The sequence below is a fragment of the Mollisia scopiformis genome (genome assembly GCF_001500285.1).
Source record: "Mollisia scopiformis unplaced genomic scaffold LY89scaffold_8, whole genome shotgun sequence".
NCBI classification, from domain to species: Eukaryota; Fungi; Ascomycota; class Leotiomycetes; order Helotiales; family Mollisiaceae; genus Mollisia; species Mollisia scopiformis.
Window position 1 is genome coordinate 728,557 of NW_017263588.1, and position 21,513 is coordinate 750,069.

Genomic DNA, 21,513 nt, shown 5'->3' on the forward strand with positions numbered 1-21,513 from the left:
AATGTAACCTCACCACTCACTAACACTGCTAAGGACGCTAAGACGGAATCACAAAGATGTTAGGCTACATTGCTGCTTTGCCTCTCCTTTACATGTTTGTGTATCTGCCAATATCCAATTCATACTTCGGCACTTCTCCAAGACCTCAGGCGCAACATGTTGCGATTCTCAACAGCTCCTTGATCGCCGACGACGTACCTCTTTCATGTCCTTCCCACAGCTACAATACACATATCCTCTCACAAGAGCCGCTTGTCATCTATATTGAAAACTTTCTAAGTCCAGACGAGTCGAAGCACTTAATAGATATAAGGTATATTCAGAGATTTCTCGTCCCGGCCTTTCCGCTCCACAAATATACACGTGATTGATACCATAACAGCGAGGATAAATTTGCTCCATCGACCGTTTCCGCTGGAGCTGAGACATCTATTCAGAAAGACATTCGATTCTCAGAAGTTGCTCTCATTGACCGTGATGATGTCGTCCGCTGTGTTGAGCATCGGGCTCGAGACTTCCAGGGATGGAGACCAGATATCCACATTGAACGGCTGAGAACGCAAAGATATGGTATAGGAGGTCACTATAACCACCAGTACGTGAAAATATGCCATTGTTTTGTATTCATTGTAGGAGCCGAGTTCTTTGGGAGTCTCGTCGGGAGCCATTCGTCAGAGAAGACTCGTGTCAACGCTTCGGATGCTTCGGCTCCTGGGTCTTTGTCAAAAGCGTATACTGAATTGTCTATAGTTATGACTGGAGCGGCGCCAGTAGAGAAGCCGATCGAGTCAGTACGTTCATGGTCTATGTTAACGCTAAGTACGTCAGTCTTTGCCCTTTGTTGTGAATCATTTTAAGAGCCAGTCTCTGCGGGACCATCCCCAAGAGCTACTCACTAAAGAGGATTTGTTTAAACACCTCTGAGGAGTTACTTCACTGTTATATCGCTGCCGAAGAGTATACTTATTTGTCGATAGATGTGAAGGAGGTGGGACGGAGTTTCCAAGGCTTGCTATGCCGGATATTAGTAGAGGGAGATGGTGTGAGTTTCTTGAATGCGAGGATACTAGAGATGAGACGAAAGATATAGAGAAGACGAAGATGGGCATTACCTTCAAACCTATCTCTGGCAATGCTGTGTACTGGGAGAATTTAGGACCAGATGGCCGAGGATATGAAGAGACATGGCATGCTGGATTACCTGTCAGGTCAGGCTCCAAGATCGGGTTGAATATCTGGAGTTGGGGACCGGTTCGAAGGCGCTAGTGTAATCAATGATTCGAAATTAAGTAAACTTGCTCGGATCAACATCAACCAACAACGAACGCTGCACAAAGAAAGATCCCCAATCATCGCTTTGTGAGCGCGTCACTAGCCTGGGGCTATCACTTTCTTACCCAACGATTTTCTTCTCAAGTTCGATAAATTCACAAGCTTGTGCTAGGACTATCACTTTCTTACCCGAAGATTTCCCTCTCAAGTTCGATAATCCACAAGCTGACTTACCCAACGATACTCCTTTCAAGTTTGATAGATCCACGAGCTTGTGCTTTCTTCAGACAGGGAACTTGCGACGATGCCTCCTCCAGAGTCCGACAATAACGTTACGCCATGTTCGTCTCGCGCCCGACCACTATCAAGCCCCCCTATCCTACCTTTGTTGAGCTTCCAATCGCCTGACATAACCGAACTTGAGTGTCCGTCCCCATCTCCGATCACTTGGCAGTCAGAAAAAACGCCAGCAGAGTTGTACAGCTGTGAACCGGAGAAAGTACGGAAGAGTGTTGGATTTCTGGAGCCACTAAGTACGCCATCAGAATATACCGCACAAGGAGAGGGCCTTAAAGCTCCTACTTCTCTGGAACCTTCAAACTCTCCCGCGTCATTGAGAAAGTCGATTCTAAAGCATTCAGACCAGACTTTCTCCCCACCAAAAGCCAGTCGTCTGGAAGAAGTTGAAGGATATTACCTAAGTCAGGCTATGCCAAAGCGGGCAAAAGGCCCAGAATATGTGTACGGGTCATACCAGAAGCAACCCAGGCCAGACACTCTTCCCAAGCCGAACAAGAAGAGAGCACTTCGATTGCCAACTCGCCTTGGCTCCCCTCCTCGCCGAAAGTTCTCCTTTGACGACGAAGATCTTGCTACGTTCGTTGACGACTCTTTCGAAGATGCCATGACGACGGAGATTGAGCACAATGATATCAATGAACCAGCTGCCAAGAGACCGACCCAGAACGACCGTCATTCATCCGGTGCGTTCATTGAATACTACGATTTGTTTGTCAGAGCCGAGCAAGATCCTACCGTAATCTACAACATCCGAACCAAGAAGTTCAGGGCAGAGAAGAGAAGCTCGTTGACGAAGAACGGAAACGGAGAGGAAGTGGAGACAACATCTCAATCGTTGACCATGAGTGTTGACAATCCACCCCTCTTGTGCGACGGAAGGATGACCATTGTCCAGCTACCAAAGTCTGGGGACACGGTCACTGTTCGTTGGAGAAACCTCGACAAGTTTGATCACGAAGTTCGTCTGAGGGAGAGGCAGGTGGAATTACCAACGTGGGTATTGACGGGCAGAAGATTGCGGAAGATTGCGGATATGTTTGTTGAGAGGGCCTGAGTGGATTCAGTGGATTGTAGCTATAGAATGTGCGTTGTTTACGACCGAGAATGGATGGAAAGTAGACTCAATTGGTGTTAAGGTCTGGAGATGGAGAGACATACGCCTTGATACAGAGGAAACACTGATCTCGACAAGCTTTTACGACCTGTCGATAAGACATCAGAGTCACAAAGGCCAAAGGTCGAATATAACAATGAAAAAGCTCACGACAGAGAGATATTGCAAGAGTGGTGGTGGTTATTCACACCACTCAGCTAAATGATGTAAACTATAACTGAATATTTTCCCACTCTCTCCTTCTCCCCTTCCCAAACACCCACAACGATCCTCCAACCCGCCCCAGCTGACAGCTGTCATCGAATGTCCACGAGCTCCTACCTCCTACCGCTCGACTGCTCTCGAGAGGACTACGACCCTCACGATCCTCTCTAAGCCGTTTATCACTGGCAATCCGATAGATTCTCCTACAAACGTCACTCCAAGATCGATAAGAACGCGTACCCGGTCTGTGCCCTGAAATGGGCAAAAGAGATTCGATTGACGCCAAGATGGGGCGAGGCATATGAGAGGACTAGGCTGGAGAGACTACCATATAAAGTGAGGGCTGGAAGGTTGATCGGAAAGTTCGAATACGTTTGGGTGGAGAATAATTATCGCTAATGGAGACTGAGGCCTATAGGCTCAGTGTGGTTGCAGGGATATACATCAACAGTCGGGACAGGCGTCTGAATGGGTCCTCATAAGGCTTCGCTTGAGTCAAACCCTGTCGAGGGCTATGAGTCCTGTGGTTTCGAAACATTCGTATAAAGTGTTGGTCATGCGCTTCCCTTTCTCATTCTTCAATCTACTTACAAAGTGCCGAATCAAGGAAGCCTACATCCTTATCCTCCATCGATACCATGGGAACCAGACAGTCAAAAGTCAAGAAGTTCGAACCAAGAATCGATGACCCAGCAGTCGTTCTCGACACTCGCTCTCAATGCGGGTATAAATACAGCCTTGCACCTGCCGCGACGGCTACGAGCATAGACTACCACTCCGGGATCCCCATCTACAATAGTGGTCTGCTGTATGCGGTACTTAAGGCTGGCAACTCCCCGGAACACATCGTTGATTGTAAATTACCCCCCTGGGTTATCAAGGGAAGAAATCAGGGAAAGTTCACGCAAATTTACGTCAAGATACCGGTATAGCATTCTCTAGCTTGGGTGGATTGGCTCTTGGAGTGATTGTTTCTATTGGAATTCGCGGATGGTCTCAGTGCTGGTATTGGGATACAAAGAACTTGTACATTAGTTTGGAGAGATCATAAAGTATGAGAGCTTGCATAGGTACCCACCTTGTTCATAGTGCAAATTCCAAGCGAGTTAGCCGAGCACCGCTGCTTCAAGCCCCTAAACTTTACGTAAAAGCAGCGGTATTTTCTTTCACCATTACTTGCGCCAACAATATTCACCCTATATGGCGGTCTCGCGCAATGCTAGGCTTGCTACCTTCAACGGAAGTTTTGAGTCACGAATAGTCCTTACGAGTATACTTGTTGGCGGAAGATGCTGCGTTGTAGTCCGCGGAACTGGACTATAGAATTTTCTTGCCAGGAGTCATAAAGATATCTTTAATTTGCTCGACCAGTCCAAAAATCGCCAGTGATTATACTCTGTGACACATCTGCTACCAATACTTGCCATTCATATCTCAACTTCCCCAGCTCCAATCAATTACAGATCTAATCATGATTCAAGACAATGATCGAAGTCATGCTGTTCCCTGCTGTGAATCCAGCAGCCCGTCTTCCGAAGATATCATGTGGACCGTCATCCTAAACTCCAAAGTTGCGCTGTCCATTCCCGTCTCTACTTCAAGCTTTGAACATCTTCATATTGACAAACTTTGAAGCCACTCCTTTGTCCGCCCCACTGTCCGCGATTCTCGATACTTCAACAAACAACGCCAATATCTCCTCAAAAGTCGGAACTCGCCGGAAGAAGATATGCTACCAGATGGAGTCCTACTGATCGACCCAAAATCAACCGCGAATCCTACAATCTACCTCCATCTCGCTCGCGCAAACGATCGTGGGTGCTGTGGCCTGGGAAATCCAGACTGTCCACGTCGTGCGAATCTCGATCAGGAAGTCAATGATACTCTTGCCGTTATGGGAGGAGATTTGATGCAATTACCTGATTGGGTCATTGCTGGATGGAGGGCCGGATACTACAAACTGTTATTTGTGAAGCTCTGAGAACAGAGATTTGGTGAGGCTTTTTCTGGTCTTGGAGAGTATAAGGAGTCTGATGTATGTCTTGGGAGTATGTTCTTTTGTGCTCTCTTATGATTGGAAGTGAGGACTAACATCTGGGTCATAGGAGAGCACAAACTGTATTGATAGTGTCACATAATGTTCCGGCTTTATGGTATCAATGAGCTGCTCTGAAGTCTATTGGGTATATGGAGATCGCGCGTGCTTGAATCAATATGCATGTACATTACAAATTTCGTGATTGTGCTAGGCAGCAAGCATAATGAAGATTGTCTGAGCAAAGAGAAGCTATGACGAGATCTGAATCATCGATATGCTCCTTACGGTGACCTGATAATACCAGTATGATTCATGGAGACAGTACTGTCCATGTCGGAAATTGCCTTATAAAGGCTCCTCGATGTCCCTCTAACCTCCTGCATCAACCTACCATCAACCTACCATCAACTCAAGACACTCTCACTCACAAGTCAACAACATCGAATCTGAAAGAGCTTCACACACTGTGTTGAAAAAGCTCTTACACTTTTTACACGTGTTAAAGAAGCCATCGCAATCTAAAGACACAAGGTTCAACCCAAACAGTTCTCCAGATACACCAATCTTGATCTTCGATTTCGCTGGCAAGAGACAATTTTACGCGGCTATCTACGGAGATGTAATAAACAGAGAGGCAGACTATCCCTCCGGACCTCTTGGAGATTGGCCAGCATGTCTCCAACAGTTCAACAATTACCCTGGAGAAGACGAGGATGCGGTACGAACGATAGACTTCTGCCAGTACGAAGAAGTGAAGGCTTTTTTTAAGGAGACAAACCCTCGGATGATGTGGATAAAGATAATTCCAGACAAAAGTGACGAAGATCAGATTGGTCGGATATACTTGAAATATGCAGATTGTTAGTATGAATAGAGGACCATGCAGAGATAAGCCAGTGATTGTGTTAGTTAGCAAGCATAATAAAAAGTTTGCGAGTCAAGAGAAGCTATGTTGAGATCTGAATTATTTCTTTGCACAGAGTCACGTAGTAAATCCAATATGATTCAAAGAAGTAGTATTGTGCAGGGCACAAATTATCTATAAAACGCCCTTCAAAGTCTCTCTAACTTCCTCCATCCACCATCAACTCAAAACATTCTCACTCAAAAATCAACAACACCATATCTAGAAGAGCTTTTCCTTACTGCAAACTCAATGTTCCACCCAAGCACCCCACCGAGTACAAAAGTCTTGATCTATGACTTCGCCGGCACTAAACGATTTATTGGCGCCACAGTTGCAATAGTTAACGAAACGCCTCAAGACTACGATAAAATACCCCTTGGAGATAGAGCTAGATCTCTCAAACCATATCAATACTACCCTTGTGGATCAAGCATGGCTCAAGCCCAATCCATAAATCCCTGGATGTACCAAGAAGTCAGGAACTACATAACCAATGAGAATATCAAGGATGTGCTGATAAAGCGGACTCCATGGAGAAGGAGCTCGAGCATGGAGGATTGGAATTATTTACCATAGGCATAGTCCTGATTTGAGCGAATAAGTGCGGAGATGTTTGGGAAGTCAACGCTGGCATCGACGTTTTCCGAGTTATTGTTGGGAGCCTCCCGTTCATGATTCTCTACCCATGGCTGGCCCATGAATGCAAATGCTAAGTAGAAGATAATGCCCTCCTTTCGGAGACACCATTAGCCCAACTTTATCAATGATATCAACCCAAATCTCCAAATCCATGAAAGTGAATCCCACCAACCCAACCCAACCCAGCCTCGCCTCTCTCGTCGCCCACCAGCCCAAAACCCCTCGCTTACCACAACATCTACATAAAGTTAAATAAGCAAAATTCTAACATGACAAACACCAGAGAGGCTGTGTGGTAGAGTGGAGAAATAGTCATACTCCCTCACTACCCACTTTCGATGATCGAGTGTTCCCTTAGAGAGCTAGTCCGGCTCAATCTTGAGGATCTTCGGGTTCGCAGGGTGGGTCCGTGACGCCTGTTGAGCAATGACCTGAGGTGTTTTTTTGCCTTTTGGTTTAGTGGTTTTTATTTTTATAAACTGAGTTTTTGGTAGATGCTATCTTTTTTTGACATCACGATTTTCGGCGAAGTGGTTGTATTTTGCATCATTAGAGGTCTCAATTGGATCGTATTCGCATGTAACGAATACGATAGTTCAGAGAGATAATACTCGAAAAGGCATGATTCACGTGTAAAAATTTTTTGGAATACGAATCGAGCATTCTATTTCTCTGCTTGGTGCAAAATCCATACACCCCTTGGACTGTACCATCATCACAGAAATTGACCTCGCACCATGTCAATGCCACAATGATTCCATACCCTGACAATCCTATGTACAATAGAACAACACCCACGCTATGATCACCATAATAGTGTGAGTTTCTCACTTCCAATCCCAAAGATAACGCCGGTTTTTATGCAATGCTTCCGTGGTTCTGTGCCCCGCCCCGAGACCCAAGAACTAACGTCTGTATCGTATCATCATGCTGCATGCTGTTATGCAGCTGTGTAATTATATGTGAGGGTGAAGAGGATGAAGTCGGTGACGGTGAAGGCGTGGCGGAAAATAATAATAGTGTTTATGGAGCACAATGGCTCAAAACGTCGCTTCCCCAACACAACGGAGAAGTAGAACATGGAGCTTGAGAGTTGACTCAAGCGGTCATGCTGTTCTCGTAGTCCTCATCATCTTCTTCGATGCTCTCGATAGCTTCCTTAATCTGCTGACTCGCCTGTTTGACATGTTAGAAGAGTCTGGGAGGACGGCAATGAATGTGCATACCTTAGGATCTAAGTTCAAGGCAATGGTGAAATGATGTACAGCGAGTCCACGTTCTCTCATACTCTTGTATAATCTGCCGAGTAAGAAATGCACCATGGCTTCATCCGGAGCCATATCCTTCAGCACGGTGAGCTCACTCAAAGCGTGATCAAGCAAGCCTAAAGCCATCAGTGTTCTTGCTTTCTTAAATCTGGTCAAGGTAGACCGAGGCGCCAAGTCAGTGGCCTTCGTGAAGTAGAGGAGAGCTTGTCGAGCGTCCTTTTGCTTCTCGAGTACGGTACCAATACAACAAATCAGGACAGCGTTGGTAGGATTGATCCGCGAAGCGTTTTCGAAGTGGAAGAAGGCCTTGTCATAATTTCCAAGCTTCTCGTACACTCTACCAAGACCATACCAAGCATTGTAGTGCCGCTTGTCAGCAGTCATACCGGCTCGGTAAGCAACAAGTGCCTTGTCATACTCTTCATTGGCAACATGCTCGTGTCCTTGGAGTGTGAACGCGTAGGCGAACTTGGAGTCTAATTGAGTGGCACGTCTGAAAGAGCGTAAAGCTTGCTCGTGATCTCTGGCAAGTGACCATGAATTTCCAAGCGCGCACCAAGCTTGAGGAGACTGCCATGACGAGTCAATAAGCTCGTGAGCAAGGAATGCAAGATCAGTCTCGCGTTTGAGATGCCACAGGATAGTGGAATATATCTCCATATCCTCGAACCGAGTGGGTGCAAGTTGTCTGATCTTTTTGAAATACTTCTCAGCTTCTGCGTACGCTGCCTGCTCATAATAAGCACGACCCATCTGAGCCATCACCCAAGCAGTGTCTTGTTGTTGTTTAGGCAACTGATTATACAGTTGCAAAGCATCTGCGCACGCGAATTTTGACAATGCAAAATAGCCGCTGCCAAACGTTCTAAACAGATCAAGCAAGAATTTCAAGGCCACTTCCTGCTTCACAGAGTCTGGCTCCGACGATTTAGGAGGTTGTATGCTGGTGACCGTTCCATACCAAGAACGTGAGCTCGTCTCCTTTTGGTCAACGTCCATAGGCTCTTCGACGGGTTTCCTGTTCCCGCTAACTTGACGACCAACCGTTGAGGCACTTGAGCTTGGCCGCATGATCTTGGATATGGGCTGTCTAGTCTTCTTGAGTTCTCGCCCTGCTGGCAATCCGATGGTTGGACCGTTACTCGACGACTTCGTGCTTGTCGGCCTAATTTGATTGAAGAGTCTGACACTTCTCCGCTGAGGTGCACCTGGATCTTCTGAACTCTGTCTGGGCACGACCTGACCTGAAACTGTTCTTTTCCGGTCGCCTGTAGTATGTGACACACTGTTGGATCGGACAGCCTGTGCAGCTGCGGATTCGTCTACGTGCTCTTCATACGGGATGGCACGTGGCATTGGAAGTTTCTGTGAACGCTTCGAAGTTATACCGCGACTCATCTTGGGAGCGTCCACTGAGAAATCCATTCCAAGTCCTTGCAATGTTCGTGTTTTCCTTGTTGGTGCAGGAGGTGCTTCATTGGAGTATGCTAACACACCAGGATCTCGTCGATTCTGGGTCACATCGAGGATAGCGCTCGGTCCTGTTGGTGTTTCCATAGCTTCTGGTCCAATGCCTCCACCTCCAGCTGCTGGAAGATTTGTCAGACTCGGATTGCTCTCGTTAAGCTTCTGAGAAATTCCCAATGTTCCAAAAATCCCACCCGCAAAGCCTCGAGTTGACACGTTGTTGAATGGATCTGGAGTATCGCTGACGACTGAGGCGGGTCGGGTGCTGGGCCGAGTTCGTTCCTGATCTGGCATTGTTGAGATCGAGGCTACCGAGTCCTTCGAAGACTGTGACTCCAACTGATCTGGGTACCCTTGTTTTATAATCGCCTCCATCTCTGGGTTCATCTTAAAGATATTCTCGACCCGCATAGGAACTCCCATGTCGCAGAGACCTGTGAACGCGTCCCACATAAAAGGATTTAACTTCAGGGATTCCTCGAAACAACGTGTCGCCTTGAGCTTATCATCATATCCATAGTACAGCTTTCCCAGTAAACAGCTTGCAGCGGCAGCGTCAGGCAGCAGTTGTCTCGAGTTTGCTGTGTGCTTTCCAAAGTTATTCTTTGCCCCCCATAACGCTTTGGCTTTCTCCAGCGCCGTTATCCCATCTTTGTATCTGTGTAAGGCCAAGCAAGCTTGCGCAAAGACATAGGTACATCCGAGTTGAGATCCCCTTGACCCCGCGGTTTTCGAGTATTCGTAAGCTGAAGCATTATCGCCTAAGCGCAGGTGGCATAGAGAAAGGAGGTGAGCTGACTCCGAAGACCGCCTGTCGATAGCCTCTAGACGTTCAGCAAAGAAGAGAGCATTCTTCAGGAGATTGTTGTCGAGGTGGTAATAGACAAGCTGCCGTAGCTGGTTCACCACGCAGGTGTGGGTAGGCGCCATCTTGGTGTTTGCAAAAGAAGGACACAGGTTCGATTCGGGTATGGAGGTGCTACGAGGGTCTGGCCATGTAGCCGACAACTTGAGTTGCTCGGCGGTTGTGTATCGAGCTCGAGGCTGTTCCAGATCTAAGCGCTCCCTTGTCGTGTTATGTTCGCGGTGGGAAGTTTTCGTTGACAGCAAAATGACGATCTGCGAGCAGTCGCTATGAGTCGTGAGAGATCATTACAATTATTTCGTAGAGGGGGTCGTGGGAGGTAAAGGTAGATCGATGGCAAGGCGTGGTCGAGTACTCGCGAGAACAACAAGACCGTGGGCCCAGGATAACGAGAGGAAGAAGAGAATCCGCCACAATCCGCACGCCGAAAACAATGGCTGATGTCCGCAAAGACTGCAGATGTCAGAAGAAAGAGGTTGTATAATATTGAAGAGGTTGGCTATAGCAGCTCTATCAACAACGTTCCTGGTTCATATGTTCGCGATGTTGATGCAACCGGCGGCGGGTAGAATCATTGGCTGGGAGCGTTGAATTTGGCGTGGCAACAGACGCAACTTATGTCAGCAAAAGAGGCCCAAGCACGAATCGATTTTGGGTTCAGCCTCGCCAATTATTTTACATAGCCAAGTGAATTGAGGACGGCCAGTTAGAGGCTTCTATTTTGATAACCCTCGAATTCACCCATCGAAGTAGTCATTTCGTGTTGGTATTCAGAGATCATTTATTCACGATATTTTGCCCAGCTAGCCACCACTAGCCTCACTAGCGACCCTTCTTTCTGATTGTCAATTAAGCGCACACGACCACGTTTTCCTGATCCGCAAGCTCGTCATACCCCCTCTCTCCTGGTCTGCAGAGACAAATTGCGACAAGATGGCACAGAAGGCAAAGAAAGACCGTGCGAAAGCCAACATCTCGTCCCTCAATAATCTCCACATTGGCACGCTTGCGATAAACACCAGTTTCCTCCTCTTCAATCTGATCTTCAAGCGCCGCTCGTTGGTAGCATACCTGATCTTTTCGATACCTTGCGGCGTGGCAGAGTATATCCTCGAGACTACAGGAAGACCGAAGTATGATGCAAATACCAAGGCATTGAAGAGCGCAGGAGAAGATCTGGCTGCTCCAGGGTTGACGGAATATATGTTTGACATCATATGGGTCACTTGGTTGAGCCTGGTCTGTGTCATCCTCTTTGGCAATTGGGGATGGATCGTGTATAGCGTTGTACCGGTTTATGGGGCATATAAAGGATACGGATTACTTGGTCTGGCGAGGGGGATGATGGGTGGTGCTCAGCAAGGACAGATGCCCGATGAGCAAGCGGCTATGGCTGGAAATCGGAAGCAAAGGAGAGCTGCATGAGGCTATTTTGTAGTTCTAACCCATACACAGAAAGCACTAGTAATATAGTAAGGCATTTCTACAAGATCACTTCTCCTACTCCTTGTTCTCTGATCTATTTCTAATTATAATGCCTTGCCAGTCCAAAACTCCAAGTCTTCCTTTGAAGCATCTTTCACCAAAACGTGCACATGCTCTAAAGCTCTCACGCTTTGCAACGAAACCCAATTCTTGAACCATGTCACTCGACTCGAATCACCTAATCTTCTTGTAAACGCTTTTTCTACGAACTCTTCGATAATCTTCTTGCTAGCATCCGTGACATCCCCTCTTGTACTGTCTGTTTCAATGGGTGTCTTGGACCAGACGACGATATGCGTGATGTCTGGTGTAAGACCATACGGCCAGTCGTTGAGCAAGATCTTATAGTCTGAGGGGTCTTCAAATGGTATGGGAGAGTTGTAGGTGAAAGGTGGCGAGCCCCAAGGTAGACGGTGCTGGATGAGATACTTGGTCATGCTTCCGTACTGTGCTTTGATTTCCGAGGACCAAGCCATATAGCGGCGAAGATCTGATGGTTTTCTTTTGAGAGTCTCAAGCTTGTTGGTAGCTAGTACATTATTAGCAAGGTTAACTACTGCAAAGCACAACAAGGCTAAGATGGAAGAATGAAGACATATTCCAATCACGTGGAATGTAAAAATGCCCCTGCGAAGATGGGATGAGCAGCGCCGGTCTTTTGGAACCCGATCTCGGAGAGCAATACAATCATGGAGAATTTGAAATAATTTCGCAGAATAAAAAGACATATATTTACTGAAATAAAGCAGCACTCACCTATGATCACCTTCAACTCCTCCCAATCATGCAGATGGAATTCCTCATCTGTTTGTGATAATACCCATCTGTCCACATCGGTCAACGGAAAGGGGGCCTCTTCAGCGACCACCTTTCCCTTCTCAAGGGAAATTGTATTATTCCCCATCTTGATCGTGTAAAAAGTCCTTTAACAGTAGCGATATCTAATCAGGTATAATCGAGAACGTGTCAGCCAATGCATGTCAGTGCCGGACAGGGTTTCCCAAAAGGTTGAGAAATCCCCGACTCGGCTTAGACTCGGTGATTTCTGAATCCTCGGGACCCGATATTTTTAACATCCCCGGATTCTCTCAAATGTCCAGACATTGACGGACACCACCACTTCCTTCTGCTTGTCCGACGGCTTGTCTCAGATATCTGTCTTGATCTGACCCCAAGAGTTCTTGTCGCAGACTCAGGACAGCAAAATTCAATCTGAGAATCGCATCGAAAAATTCCCAACAATATCTCACAAGGTATCAAAATGTCGACTTCCGGAAGTCCTTTCCTTTCAAAGGAGTACATTAATGGTGTTTATATTCCATCTGGTCTCCTACTTGTTGGAACCTTCATTGTCAAGCAAGATTGGCTTCCATTTGCTGTGATTGTTGCACTGGCTTTGGGAGCGATCAAGATCTTCAGCGGCGGTATGTATTCGTTGCATTGGCGCAGGCTACCACATGCCTCCGAGAAGTCGACTAATAAATTCTGTAGGAGCTAAGCCAGTCCTAAAACCTGATGTCTTCCAAGACTTCGAACTGAGCGAGAAAACAATTATCTCGCACAATGTAGCAATGTTAGTCCATGGATTTGCCCCACTCTCAACCGTGCTAATTGAGTATAGCTACCGATTCAAACTCCCTTCTACAACCTCAATTCTCGGTCTGCCAATTGGCCAGCACATTTCTATTGCTGCCACCCTCCCTCAGCCAGATGGCGCCTCCAAAGAGATTGTCAGATCATATACCCCCGTCTCTGGTGACCACCAGCCAGGCTTCTTCGACCTCCTCATCAAATCCTATCCTACCGGAAATATCTCGAAACATATGGCATCTCTGGTTGTTGGACAGACAATCAAGGTTAGAGGACCAAAGGGAGCTATGGTTTATACACCCAATATGGTTCGTGCTTTTGGCATGATTGCTGGAGGAACTGGAATTACACCCATGTTGCAAATCATTCGCGCTGTTATTCGAGGACGCCCCACTGGCGACAAGACGCAAATCGACCTCATATTTGCCAACGTCAATCAGGAGGATATTCTGTTGAAGGAGGATTTGGACACACTGGCGAAAGAAGACCCTGGATTCAGGGTACACTATGTGCTTAACAATCCACCTGAGAAGTGGGAGGGTGGTGTTGGATTTGTTACTCCAGAAATGATCTCGGTATGCTCCCATTCTAGATTTACATTTTCTCTTCTTTAAAACAAAAACTCCCGAAATATTCCCCAGAAGCCCCACATTCAACACCAGATCAACACTGACAATTGACCTCCTAGAAATGGCTTCCAAAGCCAGCCTCCGATGTCAAGCTCCTTCTCTGCGGTCCTCCACCCATGATATCTGCCATGAAGAAGGCCTCCGAGGGTCTTGGTTTCACCAAGGCTAGACCAGTAAGCAAGTTGGAAGATCAGGTCTTCGCTTTCTAGACTAGATGTTACGTTACCGGTATGAGGGATGGAAGGAGCGCGGTTATACAAAAGTAAAAATAATACATAAATCTCTAGCTATGCTCTGGCAAGTGCTTCGAACCCCAAAGCCTTCGATTGGAAACACGTCCAATGGCCGAATCTTCCCATTGTTTGCCATGTGGTTCTAGGGTTGGATTTGTAGCGCAAAGGCCCATAGAGAAGTGCAAAAGCCACTCAATGGAAGTATCTTTCTTCCTGCCAACATCTACTTTGCTTGAGCTTCATTTGTATAACCTCATTTGGAGAATTGTCAAGCACCAATAAAGAAATTTGATGCTCCTTGCAAGCGATTCACAATTGACTCTTCAGGGAAACACGTGCTGCAAATTGTATGATTTTCATTGGGTTACTTCCACAGGCTGTGATAGTCAGGATAACTTCAAATAGCTCCCGCTCAATCAAAACTTTTCTCTATCTAGTATAGTTTTAGTCATACCGCGCATGCACATAACTTTCGTACAAGTGGTTTGAAAGTCTGACATCACTGTTCCTGCTGAAACCTAGAACAGCGCAGCTTTAATGGTAGTCGTCTGGGTCGACTCAGAAGCAAAAGTCGGCCTCAATCTCGACTTTCTCATGTTTCCGATTCCTATTTAGGATGTCCTCAGTCGTATAACATCGACCACACCTAGCGCGAGCTTGCATGGACGATGGCAAGACTGAGTTTTAGTCTCCCCTACTCTCCTATTGCATCCTAAAGGGAGCAACTTATAGAGCAACCGGGTGAAGGACATCAGTCCCACGTATTCTTGACAATTTGGAAGCTCTTGCTTGAAATAGTTCTGCAGCAGTACAATACAATCCAGGCACTACCTGAGAAGGACTGATGATCATTCGGGCCTTGGTCTCGTAACTTAACTTACACTTGTATTCATATCTGGGATGTCATCAATCGTATAACATCGCCAATGCTTGGCGCATTACCGCTTGCATTGGCGATGGCAAGATTGATATTTAATCTTCCCTACTCTCATATCGCATCCTAGAGGGAGCAACTTATAGAGCAAGCGGGTAAGTGTATTGTTTTCAAAACTGCTTGACGAACTCTGAGAAGAAACATTATGAGATCTTTCGGTGACTATACCTCCAGCTACTTACATTTCAGGCACTACCTGGGTAAGGCAACTTCGGCTTTCTGTCAATGCTTTCGGTTTTCGTGTGATGTCCTCAAGTCCTATAACATCGCCCACACCTGGTGGTAGCGTTAGCTTGCATGGGCGATGGCAAGACTGAGTTTTAATCTACCCAGACTCTCAAAGTAACTCCTAGATCTTGAAAGAGCAACTTAGAGAGCAAGCGGGTGTGGTGAAGCTGATCTTCCCAAAATTGTTTGGAGTGTTTTGATATCTCTGCAGTAATACCTCTCACAGGAAAGCAGCGATATAGACAAGGGGGATTGTGTGCTTCGGAGACAGGAAAAGAGTTGAGGAGACTCAAAGTAGTAAATGGTCTGGCGGTATAACTTCAAGGAAGGTAACTCTCGCTGCCCAGTACAATATGAAGTAGAGCATATCTGGACGCCCACATAACAACACTTGTAGTATTGTGGAATTCGATCTCCGTATGCTTGTGGGTAAAGGCTTCAAACAATCGACTCGATGCTGTCTGAGAAGGTGTTAGCAATCTGTTTTCAAACAATGGGGTATAAGAAAAGGTGGAAAGAACCCCACTTGCTGACTCTCACCTTGAGTACTTGATAGCGCCAAGGAGGCGTTGGTATTGGAGGGGTGTATCAAGTCGCCTTTTTGTGTAAACAGCACAAGTGAGTGGCGCAGCTCCAATTGGAGTCGATCTGTACCTAGAGAGCCATGCAACTTCCTTCATGGGTAGTTGATTATATCTGAAGTCAAAGTCGTCACTCTGCGACTTGAGTGAGCGAAGGGAGAGCGTGCTTCGATGTGAAAGACGCAACGACCCTCGCGCGACCAAGTTGTCAACAGGATAGAGCGGGACTGTGACAATTATCAACGCGTTGCTGAGAAGGGAGATTGACTTGCCTGGAGGAGGAGCTTGATGAGTCGTGCTAGTTAGCTGTGATGGACCAAAAAGAGGAAGTCGTTGCGAGATTCAGGACTCGATCTAGATCGCGACCGGCTCTCGAGGCAGGGAAGGTGGAATAAGCTTATGACTAAGGGACTCTTCACAGGTCTTGAGAAGAGCCAACGAGGTTGAAGCTGGATTTAAAGAATGATTGTGGATAGAGAGAGGCAAGGAAGAGAGAAGATATGCTTGTTGTGAAAAGGTGAGATGAGGTTAAGTTGGAGATGGAGGGATAGGAAGGTGAGATATAATTAGGGACAAGGAGTTATCCCGACTGCTTGAAAATATCGCAAAGATCGCAGCTGTATGGATAGAGTGATTGTGTATAGAGTGAGAGAGTGAGGGGGTGAGGAATGCTTGTGGTGAAGAGGTGAGATTGTGGTGGGAGTTGGAGAGCTGGAAGAAAGACAAAAGAAAATTGGTTATGGTTTGTGGGTTGAAAGTTTATCGAGCTAGACCAGGAAAGGAACGGTCAGATTGCTCGAGGAGAGCGTTGTGACCGGTGCGGCAGTTTCGAGCCTGAGTTGCGAGGATTGCGAGGATTGCGAGAAACTGATATGTACCGATGGCCAAAGACCAAGAGCTGACAAGCATGACAGCCAGAGAACGACCAAGGAATTAAGAGTTTACAACTCATTAGACAATGAAGGTTGGATGGTTGTTGAGCCTTTTGCTTTTTACTCTTCACTTTGCGGTGGGTACTCGCGGTATGTAAAACACAACATGTTGCTTCTGTAGACAATACAAGACAGGTTCTCACAATATTGTCAACAACAGAAAATACTAGCTGTATTCTTTGTCTCTGGTTTGACTATGTTGCTATACCCTCTGACCAACCCGCTCTCTCCTCCATCAACAGATACCCTCCACCTCACTCTACCAAGCACAATTTTCCAGCAATCCTCCAGGCCATTTGCGAACTCCCCATTTTCTCAACTCGTCCAAGAAGAGAATGCCCAAGCCAAAGGCAGCAGGCAGGAAGAAATGTTCAGCAGGGACACGACTGGTGTGAAGAGTGCTCTGAAGTTGCGGAATATAGAGCCAGAAAATAGCCATACAAAGAGCCAAAGCAATCGCGGGGAACAAGTACCAGTTCTGAGTCTGCTTGTTGAGGATAGGTGGATGCTGAAAGATACTGAGACGACGTGTGCGCGAAGCCATAAGGTTGAACCATTGCCTGAAAGACCTGTAAGTGTCCATTACACGTGCAAGTCACGGGCATGAAAGGGGCGGGAACTTACATGACAACCAGGTTGACAAAGTAAATGCTTGAAGCTTCAGCTAATCTGGCGTTGTAGTAATCTTGATCGATATTGTTTGGTAATGTTCCATACTTGAACCAAAGAGCACTGAATGGAATGCCACTACGCTGAAGATACCAATACGACATTGCAAAGGAGGTCAAAGTTTCGATGACGCCGATAAAACCATATGATTGCAGTATCAGCTTCCAGTCAACAAGACGGTCAACCTTGGGCTTGCGAGGTTTGCGAAGCAGGACATCAGCTTCTGGGCTCTCATATGCCAGAACAGTTGCCGCAGCGCAGTCAGTAAAGCAGCAGATGATGATCATCAAGAAAGATGAGAGGACTTGAGGGAGCCCAAATACGACATTGGTCCTACGACAGTGGTTAGTAACCTCAAGAACAATAAGGGAGGACATGGCTAACATGACAGGCCAGAACTCAGAAAATGATCCAGCAGGAAGCAAGTAGGTAATTGTCTTCTTCAGATTGTCGAAAACAACCCTTCCATACTACACAGCTTCAACGATAGCACTGAAGGACTCGAGAAGTACCATATCTGCGGCCTCGATAGCGATGTCCGAGCCAGACCCCAAAGCAATACCTATGTCAGCGGCTTTGAGGGATGGAGCATCATTGACTCCGTCGCCAGTCATTCCTACTATTCTACCGAAAGCATTAGTACCGTATCAGCAGGAGAGTTGAACAGGCAACTGTCTCAAAATCTTGCAAAGGGACACCGTTCCTCTAGCATCAGACATATCCCAGCGTCTGGGCTTCCACAAATAGGAGTTTGCCATATTTATTGTATGGAAATGGACTTACTCATCTCGGCCTTGGAACTCGCGGACGATGCGAAGCTTTTGCTCAGGTGTGGTACGACCGAAGACTATTTCATCATAAGTGCACAATTGCTCCCACTGATTCTCGTTGAGAGTGATCAACTCCGGGCCGCTAAGGATAATCGAGGTCTTGGCTGCAGAGTCAACAACGGCGACTTTCTTCTCTGGATCAGATTCAAAGCTTGAAGTCGCATAATCTCGAGAAAGGGCAGAGACACCCTTGACAAGGTGTGGAGGATTAGTGATAATACCACACTCGACCGCGATGGCTTGTGCTGTTAAGGCAAAGTCGCCAGTAACCTACAATCGTCAGTATAGACGATTCACGAACAAGAACGAGATCTTCACCATAAAGATACGAATTCCCGCTCCTCGCAAAATCGAAACAACAGACGGGATTTCGTCACGAGGATCAACGATACCCACGACTCCAACCAGGGTCAAGTCAGACCTAGCATGGTGTACGACCACGTCTTCAAATTGGCTTGAGTATGCCAAGGATCTGACTTGCTCCTTGCATATTGTTTTCCTAGCCAACAGAAGCACACGCCGCCCGGTCGCAGACCAAGTGTTCTTGATCTCTTCGAATTTGGCTCGGGTGGTATCGTCAAGAGTTTTTGTCTCTCCATCCGTACCGGTATACTTGGTGCATCGACCAATGAGGACATCGGGAGCGTCTTTAATGGTAAGGAGCCTACTTCAAGTTAGCAGATGTTGGCTAAGCTCGACTTGAAGACTTACGTGTCTTCCGGTCTGAACGTTGCAGCTTCGGTTGACGGCAGAGCAATATTCAGATCTTCTTCCTGCCCAAGCTCGAAAGTCCGGATCATATACTTGTTCTTACTATTAAAGGCAAGCTCAAATGTCTTCTTCCATAACCCACGAATCTCGGAAACTGATCCAAGAGACTCGGAAAAACGCAGAATTGCTTGATCGGTAGCATCTCCGTTGATCTTGCGTTCGTGAAGAGGAAGGTCGTTTATTGCCGCATCGAATTCTCCTGAATTGCATAGAACTGCTATTGCTCTCAACTGGGCAACTGCGTTGGTCTTGCCATTCTTTTGAGACTGTTGCATCATTTCATCTCGGGCTGCTTGAGGATCCATGCTATGAGTACCAATACAGCACTCAGTAACATACATTTTGTTCTACAATCGTTAGCCAAAGAGCAGGAAGCAGTAAACTGCGGTCTTACCTTGGTGAGAGTACCCGTCTTGTCGGAACAGATAACACTGACAGAACCAAGCGTCTCAACAGTCTTCAGAGACTTGCAAAGGATTTTGTTCTTCCGCATAAGATTCGCAGTAATAGTGAGCGAGGCAGTCATGGCTATGGGTAAGCCTTCAGGAATAAACGCAATAGCGACTGAGACACAATCAACGATAAGAGTGGGAACATTGATCCAATCTGGATGTTCTTTTCGCAAATATGCAGCCCTATGGCTATTAGCATTGAAGCTTCTTCGAAAGAGTGCTCTCCTCACCAAACAATAATGACAACAATAATCATGGTAAACATTATGGAACAGATAATTATTACAAAGTTCAGGACCTCGCGCTCCAATGGAGTTAAGCCAGTTTTCGGGGCGTTCGTCATCTTTGCGATCTTGCCAAAGACAGTCGCATCACCCGTCAAAACCACCACACCTGTGCCACTGCCTGATATGCAATGAGTTCCTTGTAGACCAATGCATTTCGTCTCAAGGTAATTGTCATCACTGCTATCGACAGTGCCAGGTAGCGGGGCAGATTCGCCTAGCATTGCGTCAGCAGCAATTTGGAGGTCTATCTGGAGGACTCCATACCTGTAAGGATCGACCTGTCAAACTTCGCATCAGACGAAATTTCAACGAAGCGCACATCTGCGGGTAGTTTGTTTCCAGCCTTTATAAATAGAATGTCACCAGGGACAATGTCAGTCGCTGTTATCGTCACTCTGCCACCATCACGGAGAACTATGCAGCTGTCCGGTAGCATCGTCGTGATGGAGGCCATGACTCGGGAGGAGGACCAGTCTTGCTATGCATTAAACGCGGCTTGAATGAAGAACACTGCCAGAAGAACAATCGCAAGAGCCAAATTGGCCTGGGAAGGTGGCTCTCCGAGCGGCTTCCAGGATACAAAGACAAGTATCGATCCAAGCAAGAGGATTGATCCGAATCCCTGAAAAAGTATCCAAGTATCTGCTGGAAGTAATGCGTTGGTGGCGGAGAAGGTACATTTCTTCCATATTCCGTGAGACGTCGCTTAGCTTGTTCCGATGAAAGACCTTGAGAGGGAGAGCTGGAGAGGCGTGTATAGATTTCTTTCGGTGATATAGTATGCCAATCGAGATTTGCAAGTTCTATAAAGTGTCAATTATTGATCTGTACTAGTGTTGAAAATCGCTGGGCCGGTACCTTTCGCCGCTGTGTCCTTTGCCTTTTGAATATCTGCAGCATTCTTTTCCTTCGACTCAGCAATCTGGTGGGATACTGTTCGATACTGGATGGGGAGAGCAGATGCCGGATCGATCGATCCTCTTCTACTATAGACGCTGTTTATGGAAATATTTGAGTTTGAACGACGTAGTTCAGGTCTCGGTCTCGATTCTCCGGCCTCAACATCGCTTTGGATCCAGTGGATTCGAGGAGCCTTGTCCTTGTTATCTTCGGATTCAACCATGACTTCTCTGTCAAAGGAATAGAGGAGCACGCTCGAAAGGATACAGACGAATACAAGGTTCTAGAACTTCAGAGAGTATAATTTAAGCAACCAAGAGCCGAAAGGAGTAACGTGCTGAGACGGACGAGCGTCTAAGCTCTCTCCAAGGTTCAGATACTTTCAAGCTCGGTGGGAGCAGCCGATGCTTTTATCAAGAGCAAAAGCTCTGAGGGACCCAGTACCTTGGCTCTGGATAGAACATTCTTGGTTTAACGTGGCTCTCACAATGATACCACTGTCCTCGAGACCATCAATCTGCAGCTTGACAGCTTGACAGGCGGCCCGAGAGCAAAGAGGAGGACGGTAGGAAAATCCCTCAACAACACAGTCTAGCACCATTAGCAAGTCGCACCTTCTTGACACATCTTTTGATTTGGACGAAGTATATTCGAGGCATTGATCTGCGAATGGTCCAATACATTACGTCTTGATTGGAGGGCAATGTCTCCGCTCAGTCCTTGGTGATTGGTCGTACGATAGCACCAGAAACCAGGAAACCTGATCAGAGGTGCCAGTACTGCTGCGCCTCTCTGCAATGGAGATTTTGATATTGGCATGTCGATTTGTGGAGAGGTTGATGGCGGCAAACGTGCTTCGTCTCGCTTACTCTTGCATTGCACAAAAATGCCTCAATTGCCTCATAGACAATTAGCGAC

At 46.7% G+C, this 21,513-nt stretch overlaps 8 protein-coding genes across 8 annotated transcripts; 5 read left to right on the forward strand and 3 right to left on the reverse strand.

The window, feature by feature from the left end:
- Window positions 1-19: 19 nt before the first annotated feature.
- LY89DRAFT_488061 (putative prolyl 4-hydroxylase subunit alpha-3) lies at window positions 20-931 on the forward strand. The gene is made up of 3 exons (XM_018207868.1): window positions 20-313; window positions 383-595; window positions 751-931. The coding sequence occupies exons 1-3, from the start codon at window positions 57-59 to the stop codon at window positions 845-847; spliced, it is 567 nt and encodes a 188-aa protein (XP_018073641.1). The 5' UTR covers window positions 20-56; the 3' UTR covers window positions 848-931.
- Window positions 932-1,576: 645 nt separating this feature from the next.
- LY89DRAFT_667265 (uncharacterized protein) lies at window positions 1,577-2,626 on the forward strand (the record flags this gene model as incomplete). The annotated part of the gene is made up of 1 exon (XM_018212962.1): window positions 1,577-2,626. One exon carries the CDS (start codon window positions 1,577-1,579, stop codon window positions 2,624-2,626), a length of 1,050 nt encoding a protein of 349 aa, XP_018073642.1.
- A 902-nt stretch (window positions 2,627-3,528) lies between these two features.
- Window positions 3,529-4,871, forward strand: LY89DRAFT_731695 (uncharacterized protein; the record flags this gene model as incomplete). Its single annotated transcript, XM_018219602.1, has 2 exons — window positions 3,529-3,698; window positions 4,526-4,871. The coding sequence occupies 2 exons, from the start codon at window positions 3,529-3,531 to the stop codon at window positions 4,869-4,871; spliced, it is 516 nt and encodes a 171-aa protein (XP_018073643.1).
- Window positions 4,872-7,130: 2,259 nt separating this feature from the next.
- On the reverse strand, window positions 7,131-10,626 carry LY89DRAFT_780268 (TPR-like protein). Its single transcript, XM_018222366.1, has 2 exons — window positions 7,701-10,626; window positions 7,131-7,650 (listed from the first exon to the last, which is right to left on the reverse strand). Exons 1-2 carry the CDS (start codon window positions 10,137-10,139, stop codon window positions 7,573-7,575), a joined length of 2,517 nt encoding a protein of 838 aa, XP_018073644.1. The 5' UTR covers window positions 10,140-10,626; the 3' UTR covers window positions 7,131-7,572.
- A 269-nt stretch (window positions 10,627-10,895) lies between these two features.
- Window positions 10,896-11,499, forward strand: LY89DRAFT_780269 (uncharacterized protein; the record flags this gene model as incomplete). The annotated part of the gene is made up of 1 exon (XM_018222367.1): window positions 10,896-11,499. The coding sequence occupies exon 1, from the start codon at window positions 11,008-11,010 to the stop codon at window positions 11,497-11,499; it is 492 nt and encodes a 163-aa protein (XP_018073645.1). The 5' UTR covers window positions 10,896-11,007.
- Window positions 11,478-12,566, reverse strand: LY89DRAFT_612909 (uncharacterized protein). The gene is made up of 2 exons (XM_018210644.1): window positions 12,316-12,566; window positions 11,478-12,088 (listed from the first exon to the last, which is right to left on the reverse strand). Exons 1-2 carry the CDS (start codon window positions 12,461-12,463, stop codon window positions 11,604-11,606), a joined length of 633 nt encoding a protein of 210 aa, XP_018073646.1. The 5' UTR covers window positions 12,464-12,566; the 3' UTR covers window positions 11,478-11,603.
- A 126-nt stretch (window positions 12,567-12,692) lies between these two features.
- Window positions 12,693-14,412, forward strand: LY89DRAFT_683190 (ferredoxin reductase-like protein). The gene is made up of 4 exons (XM_018214653.1): window positions 12,693-12,983; window positions 13,051-13,132; window positions 13,181-13,724; window positions 13,838-14,412. The coding sequence occupies exons 1-4, from the start codon at window positions 12,821-12,823 to the stop codon at window positions 13,985-13,987; spliced, it is 939 nt and encodes a 312-aa protein (XP_018073647.1). The 5' UTR covers window positions 12,693-12,820; the 3' UTR covers window positions 13,988-14,412.
- A 2,515-nt stretch (window positions 14,413-16,927) lies between these two features.
- Window positions 16,928-20,818, reverse strand: LY89DRAFT_773458 (putative H /K ATPase alpha subunit; the record flags this gene model as incomplete). Its single annotated transcript, XM_018221936.1, has 13 exons — window positions 16,928-17,246; window positions 17,311-17,688; window positions 17,740-17,825; window positions 17,868-17,979; window positions 18,139-18,455; window positions 18,504-18,849; window positions 18,897-19,262; window positions 19,296-19,303; window positions 19,351-19,591; window positions 19,639-19,909; window positions 19,960-20,173; window positions 20,374-20,498; window positions 20,554-20,818. 13 exons carry the CDS (start codon window positions 20,816-20,818, stop codon window positions 16,946-16,948), a joined length of 3,030 nt encoding a protein of 1,009 aa, XP_018073648.1. The 3' UTR covers window positions 16,928-16,945.
- Between the last annotated feature and the right edge of the window lie 695 nt (window positions 20,819-21,513).

What these genes read in the sequence shown, in the direction of transcription:
- LY89DRAFT_488061 (XM_018207868.1), top strand. Translation starts at nt 57, where the DNA reads ATGTTAGGCTACATTGCTGCTTTGCCTCTCCTTTACATGTTTGTGTAT. An exon ending in AAGCACTTAATAGATATAAG is followed by an intron (nt 314 to 382) that starts GTATATTCAGAG and finishes ATACCATAACAG; the next exon opens with CGAGGATAAATTTGCTCCAT. An exon ending in GGAGGTCACTATAACCACCA is followed by an intron (nt 596 to 750) that starts GTACGTGAAAAT and finishes AATTGTCTATAG; the next exon opens with TTATGACTGGAGCGGCGCCA.
- LY89DRAFT_780268 (XM_018222366.1), bottom strand. Translation starts at nt 10,139, where the DNA reads ATGGCGCCTACCCACACCTGCGTGGTGAACCAGCTACGGCAGCTTGTC. An exon ending in CCTTGAACTTAGATCCTAAG is followed by an intron (nt 7,651 to 7,700) that starts GTATGCACATTC and finishes CATGTCAAACAG; the next exon opens with GCGAGTCAGCAGATTAAGGA.
- LY89DRAFT_612909 (XM_018210644.1), bottom strand. Translation starts at nt 12,463, where the DNA reads ATGGGGAATAATACAATTTCCCTTGAGAAGGGAAAGGTGGTCGCTGAA. An exon ending in GGAGTTGAAGGTGATCATAG is followed by an intron (nt 12,089 to 12,315) that starts GTGAGTGCTGCT and finishes ATAATGTACTAG; the next exon opens with CTACCAACAAGCTTGAGACT.
- LY89DRAFT_683190 (XM_018214653.1), top strand. Translation starts at nt 12,821, where the DNA reads ATGTCGACTTCCGGAAGTCCTTTCCTTTCAAAGGAGTACATTAATGGT. An exon ending in ATCTCGCACAATGTAGCAAT is followed by an intron (nt 13,133 to 13,180) that starts GTTAGTCCATGG and finishes AATTGAGTATAG; the next exon opens with CTACCGATTCAAACTCCCTT. An exon ending in TTACTCCAGAAATGATCTCG is followed by an intron (nt 13,725 to 13,837) that starts GTATGCTCCCAT and finishes TTGACCTCCTAG; the next exon opens with AAATGGCTTCCAAAGCCAGC.